The following is a 22,307-nucleotide window of genomic DNA, read 5'->3' as shown; positions in this document are numbered from 1 at the left end:
TTGCCAGGTGCCAAGTTTCAATTTTTCTCCATCTTGTGGTTTAGGAGATACAGAGGTCCAAAGTTTTTCCGTTTTTTCAACATGGCTGCCACCCCACGTGACCTATGACGTCATAAATATCATTAAAAAAAATTCTGCATAATGAGTCACATCTGTGCTCAAAAATTTGTGTCAATTTGATAACCGGTTGCAGAGAAAACGGAGAAAATTTGCATGTATGGACGGACGGACAACCTGAAAACATCATGCCATCGGTGACATCGTCACCGGAGGAGTAAAAATACAAATTCGCCGAAATATAGAGACATTCCAAATTACAACAAAAAGTGCCCAAACTTAGAGTACCCATGGCTCAAAGCTCACTCAACCAGGGCACATGAAGTGCCGGCATCAGCGACGAGATCACCTGCAGTTTCCACAAACGTCCAGCAGTCCCTGTGAATGCCAAGGGTGAGCACGGAATGCAGAGCGAGCACCGCTCTGGTTCGTGCACAAATTCCCTGCATCTGGGCCGTAGGAATGGACCTGTACATGCAGAACAGCAGGAACTGCCAGCTCAGAATCCGAGACCGCATGCCCCTACACACCAACATGACATTGAATGCTTCCCGCTCCAGCACCCAGAGCACCTTGTTAGTCCCGACGGTAAGCTCCACCTGCTCGGCTCCCGGGCCTCGGTCATCATACCAACATCCTCTCTCCATGACCACACTCTATTCTACCGTTTCCGCGAGTTGGACCGGCTCTGATACGACAACATCGTGGCCAGGGCCACGCTCAACAGATGGGTCATATCCTCGGCAATAGACTCGGAGAGATTCAGGCCACATGGCTTGGAACGGCTCGTCATGTGAGATGCGTGCACTGGCACGGATACCTTACATGCTACGTCCTCGAGAGGAGGACTTGGCAAAGTGTCTCCCATGCGGTGATGGAAAAATCCTGGAAGTGGAGGTGATGCAGCAACGTCATCAAGGCGCTAATCAGCTGCCAACATCATCACGTCCTTCTCACTCACATAGTACACCTGCATGTAAAATTGAATTTTGAGGCATACAGGAAATGAAATGGGAAATGTTTGACGTGAAGTCAATATAGCAGATTTCAGATAATGGGTGATTGCTGCAGGAATGAAAATTGTCTGCCCTGCTGCATTGTCTAAAAGGTTAACATATTTTTTATTTTAAACTGAAGTTCACCAATCCTGTTTTCCCATACAAGCTGTCCACTTGCTGTGTAGTTATGAATTTGTGTCAAATACTGTGCTTCACCCCCATGCCTTGTACAGACTTTGTGTTGGTATGGGAAGTGAAGATTTTGGATTGTCGACGTCGGCGAAGCAGCAAGCGCTACCATGACATGGAGAGAGAGGACATTGAAGTGCCTTTGGAAGGAGGTGATGAAAAACAAGACAAATGGAGGAAGAAGTTTGTGCTGAACCTTCAGAAGGCTGGCCTTCTGATGGAAGAGGTGATGGGTGAAAAATTCATTCCCACTTCTTACTTCTTCATACCACACACCCATTCATTTTATACCGTTTGTGCAGCACCTGCGACATGTCACTCTTGGGTACAGTGAATATGCTTTGGTGAGAATATAGTGGGTGGAAGTTGTGGGTGAAACGCACCTTTGTCAGCAATAGCAGTGGCAGTGTTCATAATCATTTTACAAAGTCGACTCATTCCACACACACACTTACTTAAAACAGTAGCACCACCAGCAGCAGTGTTTATTATCCTGCTAACTCAACTCATTCTGTCCACTGTTTTAAAACGTTTATTTAATAATACCAATGTCCTGTATCTGTTCTTGTATATGGCAGCTTGGCTGCCACGAAGCTTTAATTCCTTGGAAGCGCAGCTGTGCCACTGAGGCTGTACCCCTCTACCAGTACACTGGTACTCATTTTGCTGACCTCGGAAGGATGACAGGCTGAGTCGACCCCACCCGGTGTTAATTCAGTGTTCAACGAGGCTCGAACTCAGGGCCCTTAGATCCCAAGCAAGCCATTCTAACCGCTAATTCAACATCAGGCTTATACCAATGTTATGTTTTGTGATGTCATGCTTCTTCACATGTTCTCCAATGGTTCGGTGGTGACATGCAATCTACTGGTTAGTTGGTAGCAGCACAAAGTTATTTTGGTACAATAATCGTTGCATCAACATATTGTAGCGGGAACAGTCTTGCCATCCGGATCTCACCAGAGATAAACTCTGCAGGCCAGCCAGCCAGTAGGGAGGTTTTTGATTGAGTTGAGACTGAAAACACAACCCAGAAATCGTCATCATCATCATATTTGTTTTGTGACCCTTACCCCTATTTTAGGGAGTTGGTCGAAAAAACCCAAATGACCATTAAGAATTCATTTGTTCACATTCATTCAAAGCACACACTTATTCAATTTATATATATGGGAGGGTCGAGTTCGAGAATCAAAATCAAATGCGCATCAATTATAAAACAAACAGGTTTAACGAACGAGATGGATAAGGATGGTGAAATCGATAGTAGGAAATGAGGGAACATGACTGAGTGGAGACACACACTCCACTCCAAAACACAAATGGACTCTGAACTTAAAACAAAGTCTGAGTCACGCAGACATACATGATAACGATCGGGGGAGTGGTGGTGGCGGTAGGTGTTAGAAGAAAATATAGAACAGGAATGGTGCATTGAATTATTGAACTTCCCCCAGTATAGCACAGCTCGTAATGGTCTCAATGTCCCAGTTGCAGTAACAAGCATTGAATTCTCATTTGTGGTGATGCCTGATGTGCTTGCTGCAGAAACTGTGATGAGCCTTCACTCGTGGTGGTGTTCCCCACACCCCACGACTCAATTGTTGTAGCACGGAGCGAATGGTCCTTCCTCTCTCCTTGTGGTGCCGATCTGCTCCCTTCTCTCCGAGGTTCCAACAACTTCTCATCTCTCATTCTGGCCAACCATTCGTTCACACCCTCTCCGAGAGCACAAATCTCATTTGTCCAGACATGCACGAACTAACCGATTAGTGCACAACCAGCCATGTGATGTCATGCACGCTGCTCTGTGCACGATAAATCTGCTGTTCATTGGATTTTCCGACAAACCTCGAAGTTCTAATCAAATTGAAAACAATGCGATACTGGCCACATGACTTCTCGCACATCACATCAGGTGGAACAGAGTCCAATCAAACACAACCCTGTACCAGAGTGAAACCCCAAAGGGGATATAAAAAAAGGAAAGGATAGCACATTTAATAGTAAAACAACACAGAGGGGATTAAAGGATGATGAGGCATTGTCCAAACGCTCAGTCTCAGGTGATGCCAATTGAGGTAACTGATAGAACAGCTAATCTAAACACCAACACTAGGAGATGGCTTACTAATGTAATTAATTGCCCCTTTCCCAAGCCATTTTTCCTTATGCGGCCCCGTCCTTCCACTCAGACTCATCACAAGTCCAACTCGCAACGAGGCGAGGAGGAACAGAACAAAAATGCCTCCGTCCTGAAAGAAAAAAAATTTAGTCCACGCAAACCCCAAAATATATTAATTATTGTGAGATGCATCTACAGGGTGGCCACAAAATGGGGGATTTGTATACCGTACCTCTAGAAAGTCGACACCCCCTTTCAAAATTTTCACCTTTTGTTGACGTAGCCTGGAATTAAATTGCATTAACTCAGACTTTTTCCATCTTTATTTACACATCGTAACCCACAACTTCCAAATGAAACACAAATTCTACAAATTTCTGAAAATTCATTGAAAATACAAAACTGTAATATCTTGGTTGGGTATCCACCCCCCCTCCCCCTTATAAAACCAATTGTAAACTAGAAGGGCACTCCGTGGAGTGCATACCTCTGCCACGTCCTGCCTGATCCATGAGAACATATCGGGCCCAATACATTTTTGAAACATCATGCTATACAATACTCTATCGTTTTTTGGCCTGATCTCTCAATGCTGAAAAATCACTAAAACAAAATTCAAGTAGTCAGATCCGGAACCGGATCTTCACCAAAATCGAATCAGTTCGTCCTTGCCCACCAAATTTCATCCGGATCCATCCACAACTTTTTGAGATATCCTGCACACAGACAGAGAGGGGTGTAAACAGCATCTCCTTCACCTTCGGTGGTGGAGGTAATTAGATAAGGTGTAACCAATCACCTTCAAAATCACACACCAAGTTAATTGGCCTCCACCTAAAAAATTGTAGTGATTCTGATTATTTCAGAATATAATCAGTTGTTCCTGCAGGTTTCCTCTGGGTACTGCATTTCACAGTAAAGACTCATCCATGAGCACCAAGGAGCTTTCAAAACACTTCTGGGATAATGTTCTGGAAAGGCACAGCTCAGGGGATGGGTATAAATATATTTCAAAGGACTCGAATATCCCTTGCAGCACAGTCAAGACAATTATTAAAAAGTAGAAGGCATATGGTACCACCAAGACCCTGCCTAGATCAGGCCGTCCCTCCAAACCGAATTATCATGCAAGGAGGAGATTGATCAGAGAGGCCGCCAAGAGGCCAATGGCAACTTTGAAAGAGCTACAAGTCTTCATTGCAAAGACTGGTCACTGTGTGCACGTGACAACAATATCTCAAGCACTCCGCAAGTCTGGCCTGTACCGGATGGTGCAAGAAGGAAGTCATTACTCAAAAAAGCTCACCTTGACTCCCATTTGAGATATGCAAAAAAAAACACTCTGGGGATTCTGAAGCCATGTGGCAAAAAGTTTTGTGTTCTGATGAAACCAAGATGGAACTTTTTGGCCTAAATGCAAAATGTTACGTTTGGTGCCAACCCAATGCAGCACATCACCCAAAGAACACCATCCCAACTGTGAAGCATGGTGGTGGCAGCACCATGTTATGAAGATGTTTCTCATCAGCAGGGACTGTGGCACTTGTCAGGCTAGAAGGGAAAATGTATGAAGTGAAATACAGAAAAATTCAAGAGGAAAACTTGCTGACCGATGCAAGAAAGCTGAAATTGGGATGGTATTCACCTTTCAGCATGACGACCCAAAGCACAACGCCAAAACTACACTGGAGTGGCTAAGGAACAAAAAGATAAACGTCCTTGAGTGCCTCAATCAGAGCCCCAACCCAGATCCAAGCAAAAATCTGTGGCATGGTTTGAAGATTGCTGTCCATCAATGCTCCCCAGGCAGCTTGACTAAGCTTGAACAGTTTTGTGCAGAAGAATGGGAAAATATTTCCCAATCAAGGTGTGCCAAGTTGGTAGAAACCTCTTCCATCACACTCACAGCTGTATTTGCTGTCAGAGGTGCTTCCACCAGGTGTTAACTCAGCGGGGTGGACACTTATCCAACCAAGATATTCTAGTTTTGTATTTTTGATTAATTTTTGAAATTTGTAGAATTTGTTTTTCACTTCGAAGTTGGGGGTTCGGATGTGTACATAAAGGTGGAAAAATTCTGATTTAATACAATTTACTTCCAGGCTATAAGGCAACAAAAGGAGAAAATTTTGAAAGGGGGGTGTAGACTTTCTATAGGCACTGTATTTTTAATGTTCTTTTTTCTTTTTCTTTGTCAAGGATTGTAAAATCAACAAAGGATTTCATGAAAACTCAGAAATGGAAGAACCTATATCTCACCTGGTCATGCTGCAGCAGTTTCTAATTCCAGAACTTGTTCGATTGGGAATTGGTACAACAGCAGTTCTTCAACATGATGGTGCTCCAGCACATTAATAACGTTGGGTCTGAAATTGTCTGAATGACAACTTCTCAGGTCTATGGATAGGCAGAGGTTCAATGATGGAGTGGGAACCTCGAGGTCTAAATCTCACAACATGTGATATCTCTTTGTGGGGGATTGTTAAACAGAAAGTATCTGCAAGATGGGACAAAACGGTGGACAATTTGAAAGCTGCTGTTCCAGCTGCAATGGTAGATATCGCACATGACATGCTGAGGAAGATATCTCAGAGGACATGGCAATGCTTTTAAGTATGTTTAGATAACGCTGTTAGAGAACGTGATCATACAGAGAAATATAACTGAATGTTATCGAATTCATCTACCACTTTGTGGCTATTCTATTGCCAGGATACTATCTTCTCACACATCCATCCCTATTCCCATCATTTAACAATTATACTGGAATTCAAAGGTTAAAAGGCCAATATTTGCACACACAAGCATTATGGGTGCACTGACTTATGCAATGCATTAACAATTACAATTTATAATTTTGGGGAAAATGGCAGCACAACACACTGTCCCAGGGCACAGTTATCCACAGTGTCAGAAGCAGATAAATGGCAGCAATTATTCCTCAAGGTCACATGGCATGGGAACATCAATAAAGTTGGACAAACAGCTTTTCCTGCAAATATGATGGCCAGCTTGATCTTGTTCTTGAGGTGAAAATGTGGAAAGGTGTGCACTTGCATCTTTTTTGTTCTTCAGGTGTGGTGCCTTGGCAAAGAGGTTGATCATCCACAGGTCCCCTCGCAGGTTCGCGCAGTCTATGAAAATCCTTAAAATTCATGGAAAAATGAAAAAGCATTTTCTAGTACAGTACTGGGAAGTTCTAAAACACTTGTCCAAGGCTTTGAAATTCTTTAAAAATCGAGAAAATTGTGCAAATATATAGAATCTGCCAGCCCCCTGGTAGAAATTGTTAATTCCGCAGCCTCTTTAAAGCCGCTGTCACACCTTGACGTTTTAGCCAGCATATGGCAACGTATCAAAATGTATGTAAAACACTGGCGTACGCTGAACTATCGATGTTTTTTCAGTTTTTGGCGTATTCGTAACGAGTTGGACATATGCATAGCGTATTAGTAACGTACACAGAACGTTTCGATAACATATAGATAAAGGCCCGGTCACACCTTGACGTTTTAGCCAACGTATGCCGATTTTTGAATTTTTTTTCTAAAACGCTGGCACACGTTGAATACGTTATGGGTAAGTTTTGATAACATTGAGAGCACGCTGGCATACGTCGTAGTACGTTGCCATACGTCGTTGTACGTTGGCTTTAAACGTTGTACTTTTCGGTTGTCCTCAAATTTTTTCATGCTTGAAATTTCACGACGTATACCGGCATATGACTCACACGTTCCGCTACGCTGGCCACAAGTTGTAGGCACGGTCTGCGATCGTTGACAGACGTCAACACATGCTACTTGTAAGTTAATCATAAGTTGAGACACGCCGAGGTAATGTTTAGCGTACCCGAAACTTATTTCTAACCTATGATTAACGTGTTGTTGGCACGTTACGCGATCGTTGCCACACATCGACAGACGTTACTTTTAAGTTACTCATAGGCTGAAAGACGTCGGTATAATGGATCGTCCTTGCGTCAGCGTCCACGGCCACGGCCAGGACACTTATTTGCAGCATTCTTCAAACTTTTCTTCGGCATGACGAGGATGTTCACACTTCGATGTCTAGCTTGGCTATGATTCCAATTGTCCATCGGCAGCGTCTATTTAAAATAGTCGAGTTTGAGCGTTTTAACACGTTCAGAAGAAACGTTTCAAATTTCCAAACCCCAGCGTCAAAAAAACAAAAAAAAAAAACAAAGGCGAGTGACAGCAATTTAAATCGTTCATTGTAAACAATGAAACTAGCTGAGTGGTACCGTTTAAAAGTCGTTGAGTGTAAAAAAAATCCAATTGTTGAGCGCAAGCGTTTACTTTCAATAGTGGAGATGCAGCCATTTAAATCGTTGAGTGGCAGCCTATGAACCTACCCGTGGACACGCGGACGCAAGGACGATCCATCATAACCCACACCCTCCCCCTCACACCCACCTACTACTGCCAACATGAACAAACTACTACTAATACTAATACTAATAGTAATACTGATACTGATACTGTTACTGTTACTGCTGACATGGACATCGACTCAAAAAGGAATCGAAAACACTGTTGGGTTCCCCTTTTATGAGCAGCATTTTTATATACCAATTCCCAAAACCGCTGGGAACACGTCTTTATATGGCAGTTGTAAGCTAGAAACACGTTAATTTTTTTTTTTTTTGTCGACCGGAAGACGTCATTGGAATACGTCTACATACGTTGATGTGTGTTGGGACTACGTAAAGAATTGGTTCAAAGCACGTCAAACATAAGTTAGAAATAAGTTTCGCGTAAAAAAGACATTACCGCGACGTGTTTCGACTTATGAGTAGCTTATAAGTAGCCTTTGTGGACGTGTGTAAGCGTCCACATATCTTGTGTAAAACTTATCCCCATTGCATGCGAACGTGTGTCATACGCCGAGTACGTCGTAAAATTTTGAACATGTTCAAAATTTCTTGACGTACTCTACTTACTACGACGTATGATGGCGTACTTTAGCGTTCTACTCACGTATACCAAACTTACCCATACCGTATTCGACGTGCCCCAACGTTTTAGACACACTTTTTGTTACATCAGCATACGCTGGCAAGATCGCCAAGGTGTGACCGCGATGTTGACACTTCCATTTCTACGGCAGTTATGATTCGAATCGTTGTGCGTCAGCCTTTTAATAGGCTACGTCACGACATCGTCGGCGATGCGTGCAACGCGCTATGCCTGAGTTAGACTATCGTTGGGCATCGGTTGTGTAGGCCGCCAACAGGTTCAGCAATCGTTGGTATAAGTTATCTATAACACAACGAAACGTTCTGTGTAGTTACCAATGCGTTATACATAAGACCAAGTCGCTATGAATACGTCCAAATCTTAAAAAAAAACATCAAAAGTTCAACGTAAGCCAGCGTTTTACATACATTTTAACACGTTGCCATCGCTGGCTAAAACGTCAAGGTGTGACCGGGCCTTAACTCATACCAACGAATGCTTAGCGTGTTGTTGTCGTTCACAACCTATGCCCAACGATACTCTAACGTATGCATAGCGCGGCAGCGTATCGCCTATTAAAAGGCTGCCGCTCGACGATTCAAATCATAACCGCACTAGACATCGATGTGTCAAGCCGCTATCACACCTTGACGTTTTAGCCAGCGTATGCCGACATATGAAAAATTTGCCGAATACGCTGGCACACGTCGAATACGTTATTGGTAAGTTTTGTATACGTTAAGAGCACGCTGAAGCACGCTGGCATGCGTCGTAGTATGCCGAGTACGTCGACAAATTTTAAGCATGCTGAAAATTTTTCGACATATGCCAGCGTATGACGCACACGTTCCGCATAAGCTGGCCATAAGTTGTAGGCACGTTATGCGTTCATTGACACGTCGACACGCGTTACTTGTAAGTTACTCACAAGTCAAAACACGTCGAGGTAATGTTTAGCGTACCCAAAACATTTCTAACCAATGAATAACGTGCTTTGAACCTATGTGTAACGTATCTCCAACGCATATTGACGTATGTAGACGTATTTGACGTTTTCCGGACGACCACAGAACTTACTGAACGTGTTACTAACTTACAGCTACCGTATAATGGCGTATTGGCAGCGTTTAGGGGAATTGGTATATAAAAATGGGGTTCACACAGGAGGAACCCGTCAGTGTTCCAGACTCCATGGTTTTTTTTTTTTCTTTTTTTCTTCGGCATGACGGTGATGTTGACACTTCGATTTCTAGTGCGGTTATGATTTAAATCGTTGAGCAGCAGCCTATTAATTATATTATATTATAACCGCACTAGAAATCGAAGTGTCAACATCACAGTCTTGCCGAAGAAGAAGAAAAAAAAAACCATGATGTCTGGAACACTGATGCTAAACATTACCTCGGCGTGTTTCGACTTATGAGTAACTTACAAGTAACATTTGTCGACGTGTGTCAACGATCGCGTAACATGCCTACAACTTATGGCCAGCCTATGCAGAACGTGTGAGTCATATGCTGGCATACGTCAAAAAATTTTGAGCATGTTAAAATTTGTCGACGAGCTCGGCGTACTACGACGTATGTCAGCGTACTACGACGTATGTCAGCGTGCTTCAGCGTGCTCTTAACATATAAAAAACTTACCCATAACATATTCGACGTGTGTCAGCATTTTAGACAAATTTTTCATACGTCGGCATATGCTGGCTAAATCGTCAAGGTGTGACAGCGGCTTAAGAGAGCGTTACCAATTATAACCTCCCCAGGGATTTACCATTAAAGCCACGCCGAAATGCGGTCTCACGTGCAAACTCTGCAATGATGGGTCATTTCATAAAACGTGCTTTACGGAATTGTTTATTATAAGAAGGCACAGGACAACAAAAACGGAGAATCCCGGGATGAAAGATAGAGGGACATGAAAATGAGCAGAGAAATAAATAAATGAAGCACTCGTGGTTCGATATAACAAAAACCCACAATGTAAGAAATAAAATCTAATTAAAATGGCCATTAGCTCACAATAATGGGTGTCCTGAGAGGTCTTTTCAAAGATACCTGTACCAGGGATCGAAAATGTTTCACCATGAGATTAGCATACTGTACCTTGAGTGTAGAACATGTGACTGAATCGTTTTATGATATGATGTCAGGTAGTGTATATATTATGTAAATTGAGAGAGAGGAGAGAGAGATTGGGACCATACTCTGTGCAGAGCGTCGGTTCTGCTTAAGCAGTCTCCTCGGCTATTGGGCACAATCCTGGACGGGTCACCACTCCGACACAGTATACCAGCATGCTGGCACTCATTTTACCGACCCAGGAAGGATGACAGGCCGAGTTAACCCCACCTGGTATTAATTCAACAGCTGAGCGGGATTTGAACTCAGGACCCAAGGATCCAAAGCTCGCCACCCTAAATATTAAGCCAACATCAGGCATGGTATGTAAATGTAAATGCTGACGGAAAAGTCCCGAATAAACAGGAAGTAGCTCATCTTGGTCTGCTGAATCATTTTAGGACATGACGTCACTCGTACATACATTTGTAAATCCATCCATTGGGACCATACTCTGTGCAGAGCGATGGTGCTGCCTGAGCAGTCTCCTTGGCTAATGGGCACAATCCTGGACTGATAACCACTCCGACACAGGATACCAGCATGCTGGCACTCATTTTGCCAACGTCTGAATGATGAAAGGCAGAATCACCCCCACCTGGTATTAATTCAACAGCAAAGGGGGGTTTTAACTCAGGATCGTAGGACCCCAAGCCCACCACCTTAACCATTAAGCCACCACCAGGCATATATACATTTGTAAATGCTGATGGGAAAGTCCCAATTAAACATAAAGTTGCGACTCTTAGTCTGTCTGCACTCTGTTGATGTTGATTGTAAAGGGGAAGGAAAAGCACTCTTGAAAAATGTCAAAGCTTTGCTATTTTAATTCCTTGTGGCTGAAGCACGTCTGACTATCGGGATTGACTTGTGAAGGGATCCGTTCACAAGGCCAGATGCAAGGTCTGTGAGAAGATATCCGATGTCGGGAATATGGGGATAAGCACACTTCAGAGTCACGCGAGAGGCACCAAGCACCAAATGATTGCAAATGACTTGCTTTCATTGGGACTCTTGTATCATGGAATCATTTGGCTCGAGGACAGGTATTAAAACTTCAAGTTGTATTTCGTTGAAATTTATCTAATCCAAACATTGTTTTACACACTAAACCCTTGTTTTACTCAGTAAACCCTTGTTTTACACACTAAACCCTTGTTTTACACACTAAACCCTTGTTTTACACACTAAACCCTTGTTTTACACACTAAACCCTTGTCTTACTCAGTAAACCCTCGTTTTACACACTAAATCCTTGTTTTACACACTAAACCCTTGTTTTACACACTAAACCCTTGTTTTACACACTAAACCCTTGTTTTACACACTAAACCCTTGTCTTCCTCAGTAAACCCTTGTTTTACACACTAAACCCTTGTTTTACACACTAAACCCTTGTTTTACACACTAAACCCTTGTTTTACACACTAAACCCTTGTTTTACACACTAAACCCTTGTTTTACACACTAAACCCTTGTTTTACACACTAAACCCTTGTTTTACACACTAAACCATTGTCTTACTCAGTAAACCCTCGTTTTACACACTAAATCCTTGTTTTACACACTAAACCCTTGTTTTACACACTAAACCCTTGTCTTACTCAGTAAACCCTCGTTTTACACACTAAACCCTTGTTTTACACACTAAACCTTTGTTTTACACACTAAACCCTTGTTTTACACACTAAACCCTTGTCTTCCTCAGTAAACCCTTGTTTTACACACTAAACCCTTGTTTTACACACTAAACCCTTGTTTTACACACTAAACCCTTACCTTGTTAGATCCTCGTGGAGGATCTCAGTCTTACTCAGGTTGTTGTTCTTCATCTTCTTCTTGTGGACTTTTTTGCTTCACAGCCTACAGTTTTCATCGAAACTTCCTGAAACTTGGCATATATATGTAAAAATACCCTGCGCAGACAGAAACCATCTCCGATTTTGAAAATTCCTCCGAGAAAAAGAGTTATGACGTCAAAACATCTCCGCTTATGGAAATCGCCTAAAAATTATCTCTGAAACTAGGCAAGATTTTTGAATTCTGTTTGTGGGAATCGAAGAGGGCATTAGCAGAGATTGAATTACCACACATATGATACATCACTATGATGTCATATCAATTTTTATGACATCATTCCTATTTTTTGACTTTTTGTTTCACAACCCAGAGTTTTCATCGGATCTTCGTGAAACTTGCCATCTATATGCAGAAAGCCCACGCGCAGGCAGTAACCATCTCCGATTTTGGAAATTCTTCCTAAAACAAAAGTTGACGTCATAATATCGCCGCTAATGGAAATCGCCTATACCATTATCTCCGAAACTAGGCAAGCTGTTTGAATTTTGTTTGTGGAAATCAAGCCAGGCATTAGCACAGATAATTTATCGCAAATCTGATGCATCACAATGACGTCATATTCGTTTTTTATGATATCATCATGAAGAGGACGAGGATCTTCACTCATTTGAGCTTGTTTTACACACTAAACCCTTTTTTATGGGGCTGAGTTTACTGACTCAACGCTGTTTTGCCTTTTTTTCTGTGAAATATGATTTTCTTTAAACCATTCTGTTTTTACATGGTCCGGTCTATCTCGCTTTTACGCGGTGTTTTTTCCCCCCTGTGTGGGTCATGCGGTAACTCAGCAGCACTACTGCGGCGCATGTGGTAACTCAGACGTGCAGTACGTGGTCGAGGCGAGAGTGCACGGCATCATTGAGCAGACATTATCGCGTTAACGAGTCCAGTATCTGTGAAGTAAAGAAATGTGCAGAAAACATAAGGGATAGTGAATGTTCTGGTTTTTCACCGTGAGCACTGTGATTCCAGTAAACTTCTCCAGTTCATGACACAAGTTCACAGGTGGGATGAAATGTAACCGCTCGTGGAATAAAGGGTTTACTGTAGTCTGAAAATCCACCTTATATATGGAAAGAATAATTTGTTGACTTCAAATTTTTATGAAAATGACAATAATTAGTAATTAAAGTTTACTCCAGGTCAGCAAATACAAATTTTCAAACTTTTTTTTTTTCATCATGGCTGCAATATAATGAGGACAGATTTGGCTGAATGCCGTTTTCCTGTCACCCAGAATTAACTAATTTATTGTATATATCTATAAATTGTCTGTAAAATCTTATGAGAGTCCAAGAACTGTTACAAGTTGGTGATTAATGTTGCAAAGGTACGACTTGGAATGCTTCTGTGGTATAACATGCAAAGCCGGTATATTTTGTCTGTCGGTATACATGTGTGACTGAAATATTCAATGGAATCTGCAATAACAGAAAACAAACAAAATTTCATTCTTATTCTTGTACTTTATTCCATTGTCACTTGTTACATAAAACATTTGCATTAAAAGTCCTGGAAAACAACAACTTTGTCCTGGAAAACTCCTGGAGAACAAGAAATTTGGTCTTCCATCGCTGCGTGAACCCCGCTTCTTTTTAGGATACGGTAGTCCTCATCATCTCCAATTACTAAATCTATCCTACCAAAGAATGTGACCATTTGTATGGTGTGGAGGAAACCTTAACCGAGTCAATCCAAACATTCGTTGTTACATTATCATTTTAATATTCATTCTCGTGACAATGTGAACCCCTGGTCATCACGCTGGTCATGTCTCGAAGAATTTGGGTCATGGCCCTCATAATTTTCCACCACTCATGGAACTTCAGCACAATGAGTTGTTTGGGAAGTGTTGTCCCACTTCAAGCCTCCTTCCTTAACTAACTCGTTTTTCTCATGGAACTTGAGCTCTTGGAACTCCGAAGAAAACCAAACATTGGGCTTTTCCTCAGCACCCTTTTGTCTGTGATTCTTTGGCACTATTCATCTCAGATTCTCTCTCTCTCTCTGTGTGTCTCGATCTTCAAAATTTACAAAACAAAGTCCTTTCTGGCATCCCTTCCCCAAGACATTTTTGTTGCAATATTTTATTTAGAAAGGTTGAAAAGTTTGGGAATAATCTTTATGATGTGCATACTTAATGCGAAGATTTCAGTTTATTTGGATCATTTTTGATTTATTTTGTCTCAGCATCTGAATGCAAATGTGACCGAGCCACCGGCTTAGCGCACTGTGCGGTGAATTTGGTCGCAGGTGGTGGTGATTGTAAATGTTGATCATAACCTTTTAATGCTGTGGAAGCAGGAAGTCATGAAGAGTGAGAAGAAACACATCCATTACCTGAAGCTGAGCGCTCCCTGGGATGTGCTTGTGTACTATGCAGAAGAGCTTTGCATGCGTGCACCGTTGCAGGTACAGGAAACACACTTTGGCCTCAATCATGATTCCTCTTGCAGTAGTCACTACAAAAATTCACAAACAGAAAGTTCAGCTAAGTTCACACTTGATTAATCAAAAGGCAGTTCACCAAAATCAAAGGCTATGTTTAGTGCCTGTATGTGATAATGGCTTTTTGTGGTTTTTTTTATTTTGTGTTTTTTTTTTTTAATACATAGTCGAGACTTACGGAAGAGCTAGTACAACGAACGGATCAAGATGTAACAGACAAAAACAGGACGCGAAACACACGTGCATGGACAAGGAAACTCCAAGGAGGAAAAACTGGAAAATTATGAGGGACGTGGGTCGGGTTAACGAGGGTAGAAAAGATCATGCTTTTGGATTGGGGATGATGAGAGATAGTGGTGAACAACTGTGTTAAAGACCTGAAAGGAAGAATGAGATTGAAGAGGATGTGGAAGTTGATTTCGTAGGCAGAAAAAAAGAGAGGAACAAATGAGTGGAGGTGAGCAGTGATACTGTATTTTGGTGGTTTTACCAGAAGAGGGTTGATGGTGGACCGTGTGCACTCTTGAAATCTCAGGAATGGGGGTGGGGGAGGAGGGGGGATGAAACACAGAAAGAGCAGAGGGTGCAAGACCAGAAAAGAAGTGGTAGAAGACAGAGAGACCACCGACCTGTTTGTAATGGCTCAGTGATAAACCCATAGACTCAGCTTCCGCGCAGAAGATTCCAATGATCTTCAAGGACTTGGTTTCCACAGCAACAAGCTGAGCAAGATGTGAGGCAGGGGAGCCAACCAAGAGGGGAGAGCAATACTCCATCAAGCTGCAGATGAAGGTCTTGTATGTGGATTGTAGTTCAGCTATACCAAGGAATGACTTTGTAGGATGGAGGATTCCCAGTCAGCGGCTGGCTTTGGAGCACAACATTGTAATGTGGTTTGTCCAAGAAAGATCATGGCGGTTGGTGAGACTTAGGAGTTTGAATGACCAAACCTCCTCAAAAGCATTGCTCAGAAAGTAGATGAGTGGATGGTGGTGGGTGGGGAGGAGGGTTCCAGACTGTTCTTTTGGAGTGAGAGGGTGAGATTTGTAAGATTTGAAAGACTTATTCCAAGTGTTTGACCATCTTTTTTTTTTTTAAGGTCTGAAGAGAGGGAAAAGGTTGCAGCCTATCTGTCTGAAGGATGAGGGATGTTACTTCTAAGGGCGGAGTCATCAGCAAACAGCTAAAAAGGATTTTCCAGAGAGTCAGAGAGATTATTGATGAAGATCAAGAATAGGACTGGGCCCAGAAAAATGCTTTGGGGCACTCCATCCTTGACAGGGAGATGAGAAGAAAGGATTCCGTTGTATGCCACACATTGTTTATAGAAGTAGAGGAAGTCAGAAAGGCATGTGTGGAGTTGGCCTTCGATGCCATAGGGAGAGAATTTGGAGAGTAAAGTAGGATGCCAGACTTTATCAAAAGAAAGAGATATGTCCAGAGCGATGGCGCTAAACTCATCAGGCCAGATCAGGTGCGGGAGGAACATGTGCCAGAGCAGCACGTTGCTGTGACCGCTTTCCACCGGAACTCAGCGGCCTCTGTGTGGCCATCCCCCAGACAGATGCCTGGCCCATTCCCATCTCCTTGAGATGCTGACCAACCTGCTGCAACCACGAGGCACATGGTCGGCCCATTGGCCTCCTCCACTCACGAGACTCCCTCACTGAGAGAATCTGCTGGGCAGGATCAGCATCAGGAAAACGAGCGACATGTCCATACAGCTGCAGCTGGCACTCACGGACTATGCAGGTAACAAATCTCATTTGAGCCTCTCTTAGCAACCGCTCATTGGACACAAAGTCCAACCAGCGATAGCCAAGGATTCTCCCAAGAGACCTGGTCCCAAAGGAATTAACTCTCCATCTCAGATCCCTGGTCAGAGTCCAAATCTCACATCTGTAGAGCAAGGCTGGAAGCACCAAGGATTAGAAGACTCATACTTTCATCCTCCCGCACAGGTACCGGCAGCGCCACACCCCATGACCCAGTGAATCGATGACTCTCCAGGCCCGACCCAGACGTGTATTGACCTCTGACTCACAGCCAGCAGAGACATGAATATCACTGCCATGGTAAGTGAATCTCTCTGTGACCTCAACATCCTCACCACAAACAGGTACACCCAAGATAGTAGCATCCAAGATGTCATTGAAAGCCTTAATCTTAGTTTTGACCCAGGAAACCCATAATCCCAGCGGCTCTGACTCCTCATTCAGCACCGCAAGGGCCCCCAAAAGGATATCCAGAGTCTCCGCAAAGATGACTGCATCATCTGCGAAATCAAGGTCAGATATCTTGATATTCCCAAACGATGCACCACAGCTTGATGTCTCTGACGTCCTCCCCAAAATCCAGTCCATACAAGCTCTGAAAAGTGTGAGGGCCAGTATACACCCCTGATGAACTCCATTAACAACCCAAAATAAGTTGGAGAAGGTATCACCACATCTCGCAACATTCAGTACCAGAGTATAGTTCAGACATCAGATTGGTCAGTTTTTGTGGCACCCCACGAAGACCAAGACTCCTCCAGAGGGCATCCCGACTCACCAAATTGAACGCTTTACAGAGATCAACATTTACAAAGCAAGCAGCCCCTGCCCAAACTCTCATCTGCGTTCGGTGAGGACCCCAAGAGCAAGGATACAGTCGATTGTGGACCTCTTTGGTGTAAAGCCTGACTGCTCTGGACACTGGTAATCAAGCAGATGGTGGTGAACCCTATCAAAAATGATCTGAGCAAAGTCCTTGCCCGGCACTGAGAGCAGCATCACCCCTCGATAGTTGTTGCGGTCTTGGCGATCACCCTTCCCTTTCCAGAGAAAGACAACAAGGCCCCTCTTCCAGTCAGGTGGGATGATGCCTTTGTTCCAGGCAGAGCACAGAACTGTATGCAGCGACATGAATACAGCATTTCCACCAGCCTTGAGAAGTTCAGCATGGATGCCACAGATCCCAGGAGGTTTACCCCATTTCAAACAGTTCACCACAGCCTGTGTTTCCACATACGAAGGTAGATCACATGATTGAAGGGTCAGCAATCAGAGTCGTTACACCCCTGACATCCAACTCAACAGCTGGTGGATCATCCTGGTACTTCCGCTCAAAGTAACCGGCCAAGCAAGGCCTTCACTTCGGACTCCTCTGTCAAGAGCCTACCACCCTCCGCTTTCACTGCAGTACACCGAGGGGTGGGCTTGGACGAACTCAATGCGCGAATTCCCCTGTAAGCAGGATGAGAATATAATTAAGGGCCGCCATCCATTGTTGGGTCAGTAGAGCAGCATGTCCAAGGTGGAATTGACCTCGTCTGATAACATGACGTTGATATTATATGAAATGAGGTTGTTGGAGAAAAGGAATGATGTCATATGAACTGTGATGATTGATTTCATGACCTTACTGATGATTGGAAGCAAGCGGATATGTTGGTCTGTAATTAAGGGGATCAGTTTTGCACCTTTTTATGTGGTGCAGTGATGATGTGGGATTTCCAAGAAGATGGAAGATGACCTAGCACAAATGATAGGGTGAAAAGGGCAGAGAGAGGATGTGCAATTGCAGCAGAGCAGGTTTTTCGGACACGTAAGCCGATGCCTCCGGTTCAGTTTCAGATTCAGAGTCGACGGTTGCAAGAACCTTCTCCACTTTCTTAGGTGCAAAAGACAGTCGTAGCCAGAAGTACTTCTGGGGGTTGGGAGGTGTAAGATAAATACAAGGGCAGTGAGAAATTGAGTTATTGATGTAAAGTGCAACCCCACCGCCGGGGCATGGTTCAGGCCTATCAATTTGGAGGAGACAGTAATCGGTGAGAGACACTCGGGAGTTGGGGACGTCTTGTGGAAGGAAGGATTCCGCTCAACAAGTGTCTGGTTTATCGACAGTAGCCTTGATTGAGAGATTTATTCGATTAGAGCGAAGACCTCAGATGTTTGAGGTCCAAACAGTTAGAGATGAGGGGAGGATGCATTGGAATTGAGCAGTTTTGGGGGAGGCTTCATGGGGGCAAGGTGAGGCTTTCGGAGGGTGAGGGGGGAGTTTTGAGTTTGTGGGGTGTGGGGGAAGGTTTTAGAGGGTGAGGTGAGGGGGAAGACTGAGCCACAGAGCAGACAAAAACATCATCAAAATAACCCTTTTGAAGAAGAAGACATGTATCATGGTGAAGAGGCAGAACATGTGCAGCATTTGTGAAGGAGAAACAAAGGGTTGAAATACATCCTAAAAATGTTTGTTTTTTTTTTAAAGAAGAAACTTTTTATTTAATGTAGATTCTTTGTGGAGATAAAAGTGTGTGGGGGGAATGTAGAACCAGAAATTAAATGAGAATCGTTTTCGGGTGAGATTTTTTTTTTAAAGTTTTTTTTCTGAATTATTTTTAATTTTTTTTAAACTAGGATAGGAAATATGGAGGATAAAGTTGAGGAAATGGATGCGGAGTATGGAATGCACTCAGGACTGATTTGCTGAAGCAAACTTTATTTGAGTAAAGCCTTGAAAAAGCTTTTGGGAGAAATGTATCCTGTACTTTGTTCTTGTTTTTATTGACATTCATAGATATAAAGTTTGTTAAACTTTGTTTGACATGATTGCTGATATGATGTTTCATTAGAATCTCTCACTATAGCTGTTCCAACAGCTATATATGTGAAGGATCTTATTGATAATGTGAAAGTTTGATTGTTTTGCAAGGTACTTGTACAAAGGCCTACTCTTTTCAAAGAGACCATGGTGTCCATTTTTATCCCCCGCCACGTGGCGGAAGGGGGATATTGTTGTCACCCAGGGCGTCCGGCTGTCCGTCCGGCTGTCCGTCCGTCCGGGCATCAACATTTATAGCTGTGAGTGGAATAACTCATAAACTGTTCGCCATATCGATTTGAAATTTGGGTCACACATGTATCACCTGAAAAGGAAGAACCCTATTGATTTTGGGCGTGGCCGGATCCAAGATGGCTGACTGGGGCGGCCATCTTGAAAAAAATGTTTTTTGTAATAAATGGAAAACCGCTTATCTGATTTCAATTATTTTTGGTTTCTACGTTCCTCACCCCTGGGGAACTTTTACGAGATGATGACCAAATGGTGTCTTGTTTCCAATTCACCTCCCTCATTATCTGGAATATGTATGACCTTTTTCATTCAATGGCAGGGGATTCCCCATCTCTGATGGTATATTTTTAATTGTTGACAAAAAGATAGCTAAATATTGTATACTGTATATATATATATATATATATATATATATATATATATATATATATATATATATATATATATATATATATATAGATATTTAAATATCAGGAATGGAGTGCATGCCTTTGTCGTTTGATTCTGGGAAATTTGTGCATTGGAGGATACTGTGGGATAGCTAGTTTAGAAATAAAAATGCATTTTGCTTGTCATTGAAGAAAACGATACAGGAGAAGACTAATTGTTTTGAAATCATACCTTTTTTGTGGCTTCAATTCAACATGTTGAATAATTCAATGTTACCAAAATGTTCCACCTTTTAAAAAGTTGCAAGTAAATAGCAAATGACTACAGTATATGGTAATATTTCGTACCAGGAATGCATCTTCCTACATTGTGAGTTTTTGCCTGACGATCAACCTAAAATCTTCCACAACACATCAGTGTGGCAGACTTATTGACTAATCAAATGGGAAGCAAGTTGATTACTCACATATTACGCCTCTGTCCTTTGAGATTACAAATCGTGATTTGTCATATTTCTGTGTCCCAGGCACGCCCTGTAACAATAGAAAACTGGTCTGAGAGATTGTTGGGCCAGCTCAACATCCCAAACATCCTCCATCAGGACGTGCCCAACAAACCTCTCAGTTACTACACTTGCCTCTTCCGCAAGTCAAAAATTAGCAGGTGAGGCTGTTTGTTTGTTTTTCTCCAAAATCCGGTTTCCATAATCACTTTAGGTGTTTTAAAAAGCATTCAAGACAAGTTAAGGCATTTATAATTGGAGCGGAACTCGGTAGAGTGCACACCTCCACCAGGCTAAGCAATTTACGTTTTGTATCTCACTGATAGGTCAGATCTACATCTGGACCATTCGCCCTTATCACACTACAAAATCGAATCTGCTTGTTCTTCTCACACACCCAACTAGCCCACCAAGTTTTGTCATAACCTGGCCATAACTTTTTGAGATATCATGATAAATATAGTTTTTGGCCCTATCTCTCAATTGTGAAGAATCCCTTTAGAAATTCTGATATCTGGATCCGGATCTTCACCAAAATCTAATCAACTCGACCTTGTCACACTCCCAACCTGTCCACCAAATTTCGTCCGAATCCATCATACCTTTTTGGAATATCCTGCTCACAAACAGGCAGACAAACAAACTGGGGTGAAAACGTAACCTTCGTCCACTTTCAGTGGCGGAGGTAATTGCTGCTTTTAGACACTTACTAAACAGTTAAAAGGCCTATGAGGATAGTTCAGAGGTAGTGTACTTGCCTTTGAAATGTATGGTTTGGGTTCGATTCCCTGCCCAGGATTTGATTGCCACCCTGGAGCTTTACAAACAGCATTTTGTGTCTGAGTGCGTCGTCCTTCAGTTGGATGTTAACCTCGATGTCTCTTTTGATGTATACCTTTTGAACATTCTTCAGCACCTTTTGAAAAGAGAAGGCCATTCTGTGCCAGTACCTTGACAAAATTCCAAACCACCCAGTGGATTCACTACTTTGCGACTGCTTTGACAGCACCGACACGCTGGAAAGAACATGACAATCAATCGAACCACGACGTTTAAAAACTGTAAAGGATGACTGATAACTTAGTTGCATGATAAACTTGGAATGCAGGTCTTACTTTTTGGACCAAAAAACGAAAGTCAAAATGGACAACAACTGACAATGTAAGCAAACTCAGGATTGCATGACTCATTAATGGTCACTGATTTTGTTTTTGTTTATTACTTGTCCCTCCACTCTCTTTCTTGCTCAGGTTCCTTGGGAGTGAGAATCGGGATGCGTACTTCAGCACGACTCAACGGCAAAGGATTGTGAGTCGTTTCAATACAGCATTTTACACAACGTGGACAAGTTGTTTTTGAGGGAGAAGGCAGGGGATGGTGGGATTCAGGCTGATTCTAACTTAAAGCTTGACTTTCTTTCCTTTAATAATTAAGCCTGGCCTTTGTCCAGTGTGCAAAATTATCAACACGCTCGATAACTAGTAGCATGTAAAGACGTGAAAGCTTAGCATGTTACGAACAACTTATAAAACTGATCAGCTTTTTGGAGCTACTGTATTTTTATGGTTCTTGCAGTTACTCGAGATGTATAATGATTTTTGGAAAATCTCATAAATGCTATCTCTTGTCAGGTGTACGAAATTCTTGCCAAGACAGTTTATGGGAAGAGGAAGCGAGCAGAGATTGGCATTGATCGCCTGATGAATGAAGGAGCTTACTCAGCTGCCTTTCCTCTGCATGAGGTGAACTTGTGTGCTGCCCCTTGTCAGATTCTTTATACTTCTTCGTTTTTATTTTCTTTACAGG

At 42.7% G+C, this 22,307-nt stretch overlaps 1 protein-coding gene across 8 annotated transcripts in view; it reads left to right on the top strand.

Annotated features, from left to right (window-relative positions):
- ANO7 (anoctamin 7) overlaps positions 1-22,307 on the top strand; it is a 179,134-nt gene that overhangs the window by 32,155 nt on the left and 124,672 nt on the right. For all 8 annotated transcript variants that reach the window (XR_015057729.1, XR_015057732.1, XR_015057731.1 and 5 more), the window contains exons 3-7: positions 1,289-1,470; positions 14,633-14,740; positions 20,526-20,662; positions 21,752-21,809; positions 22,133-22,243. Coding sequence is in view for 4 of the 8 variants with exons in the window: in XM_085879606.1 (XP_085735732.1) it covers positions 1,289-1,470; positions 14,633-14,740; positions 20,526-20,662; positions 21,752-21,809; positions 22,133-22,243 (596 nt within the window). In the remaining 4 variants the exon portion in view is untranslated. The remainder of the gene's footprint in view (positions 1-1,288; positions 1,471-14,632; positions 14,741-20,525; positions 20,663-21,751; positions 21,810-22,132; positions 22,244-22,307) is intronic.

The sequence above is a fragment of the Eptatretus burgeri genome, chromosome 4 (assembly GCF_056783735.1).
Source record: "Eptatretus burgeri isolate ZD-2024b chromosome 4, Ebu_testis_v1, whole genome shotgun sequence".
Lineage (NCBI taxonomy): Eukaryota > Metazoa > Chordata > Myxini > Myxiniformes > Myxinidae > Eptatretus > Eptatretus burgeri.
The sequence above is the reverse complement of the archived record's forward strand: the minus strand, read 5'-3'. Positions and strand labels throughout refer to the sequence as shown.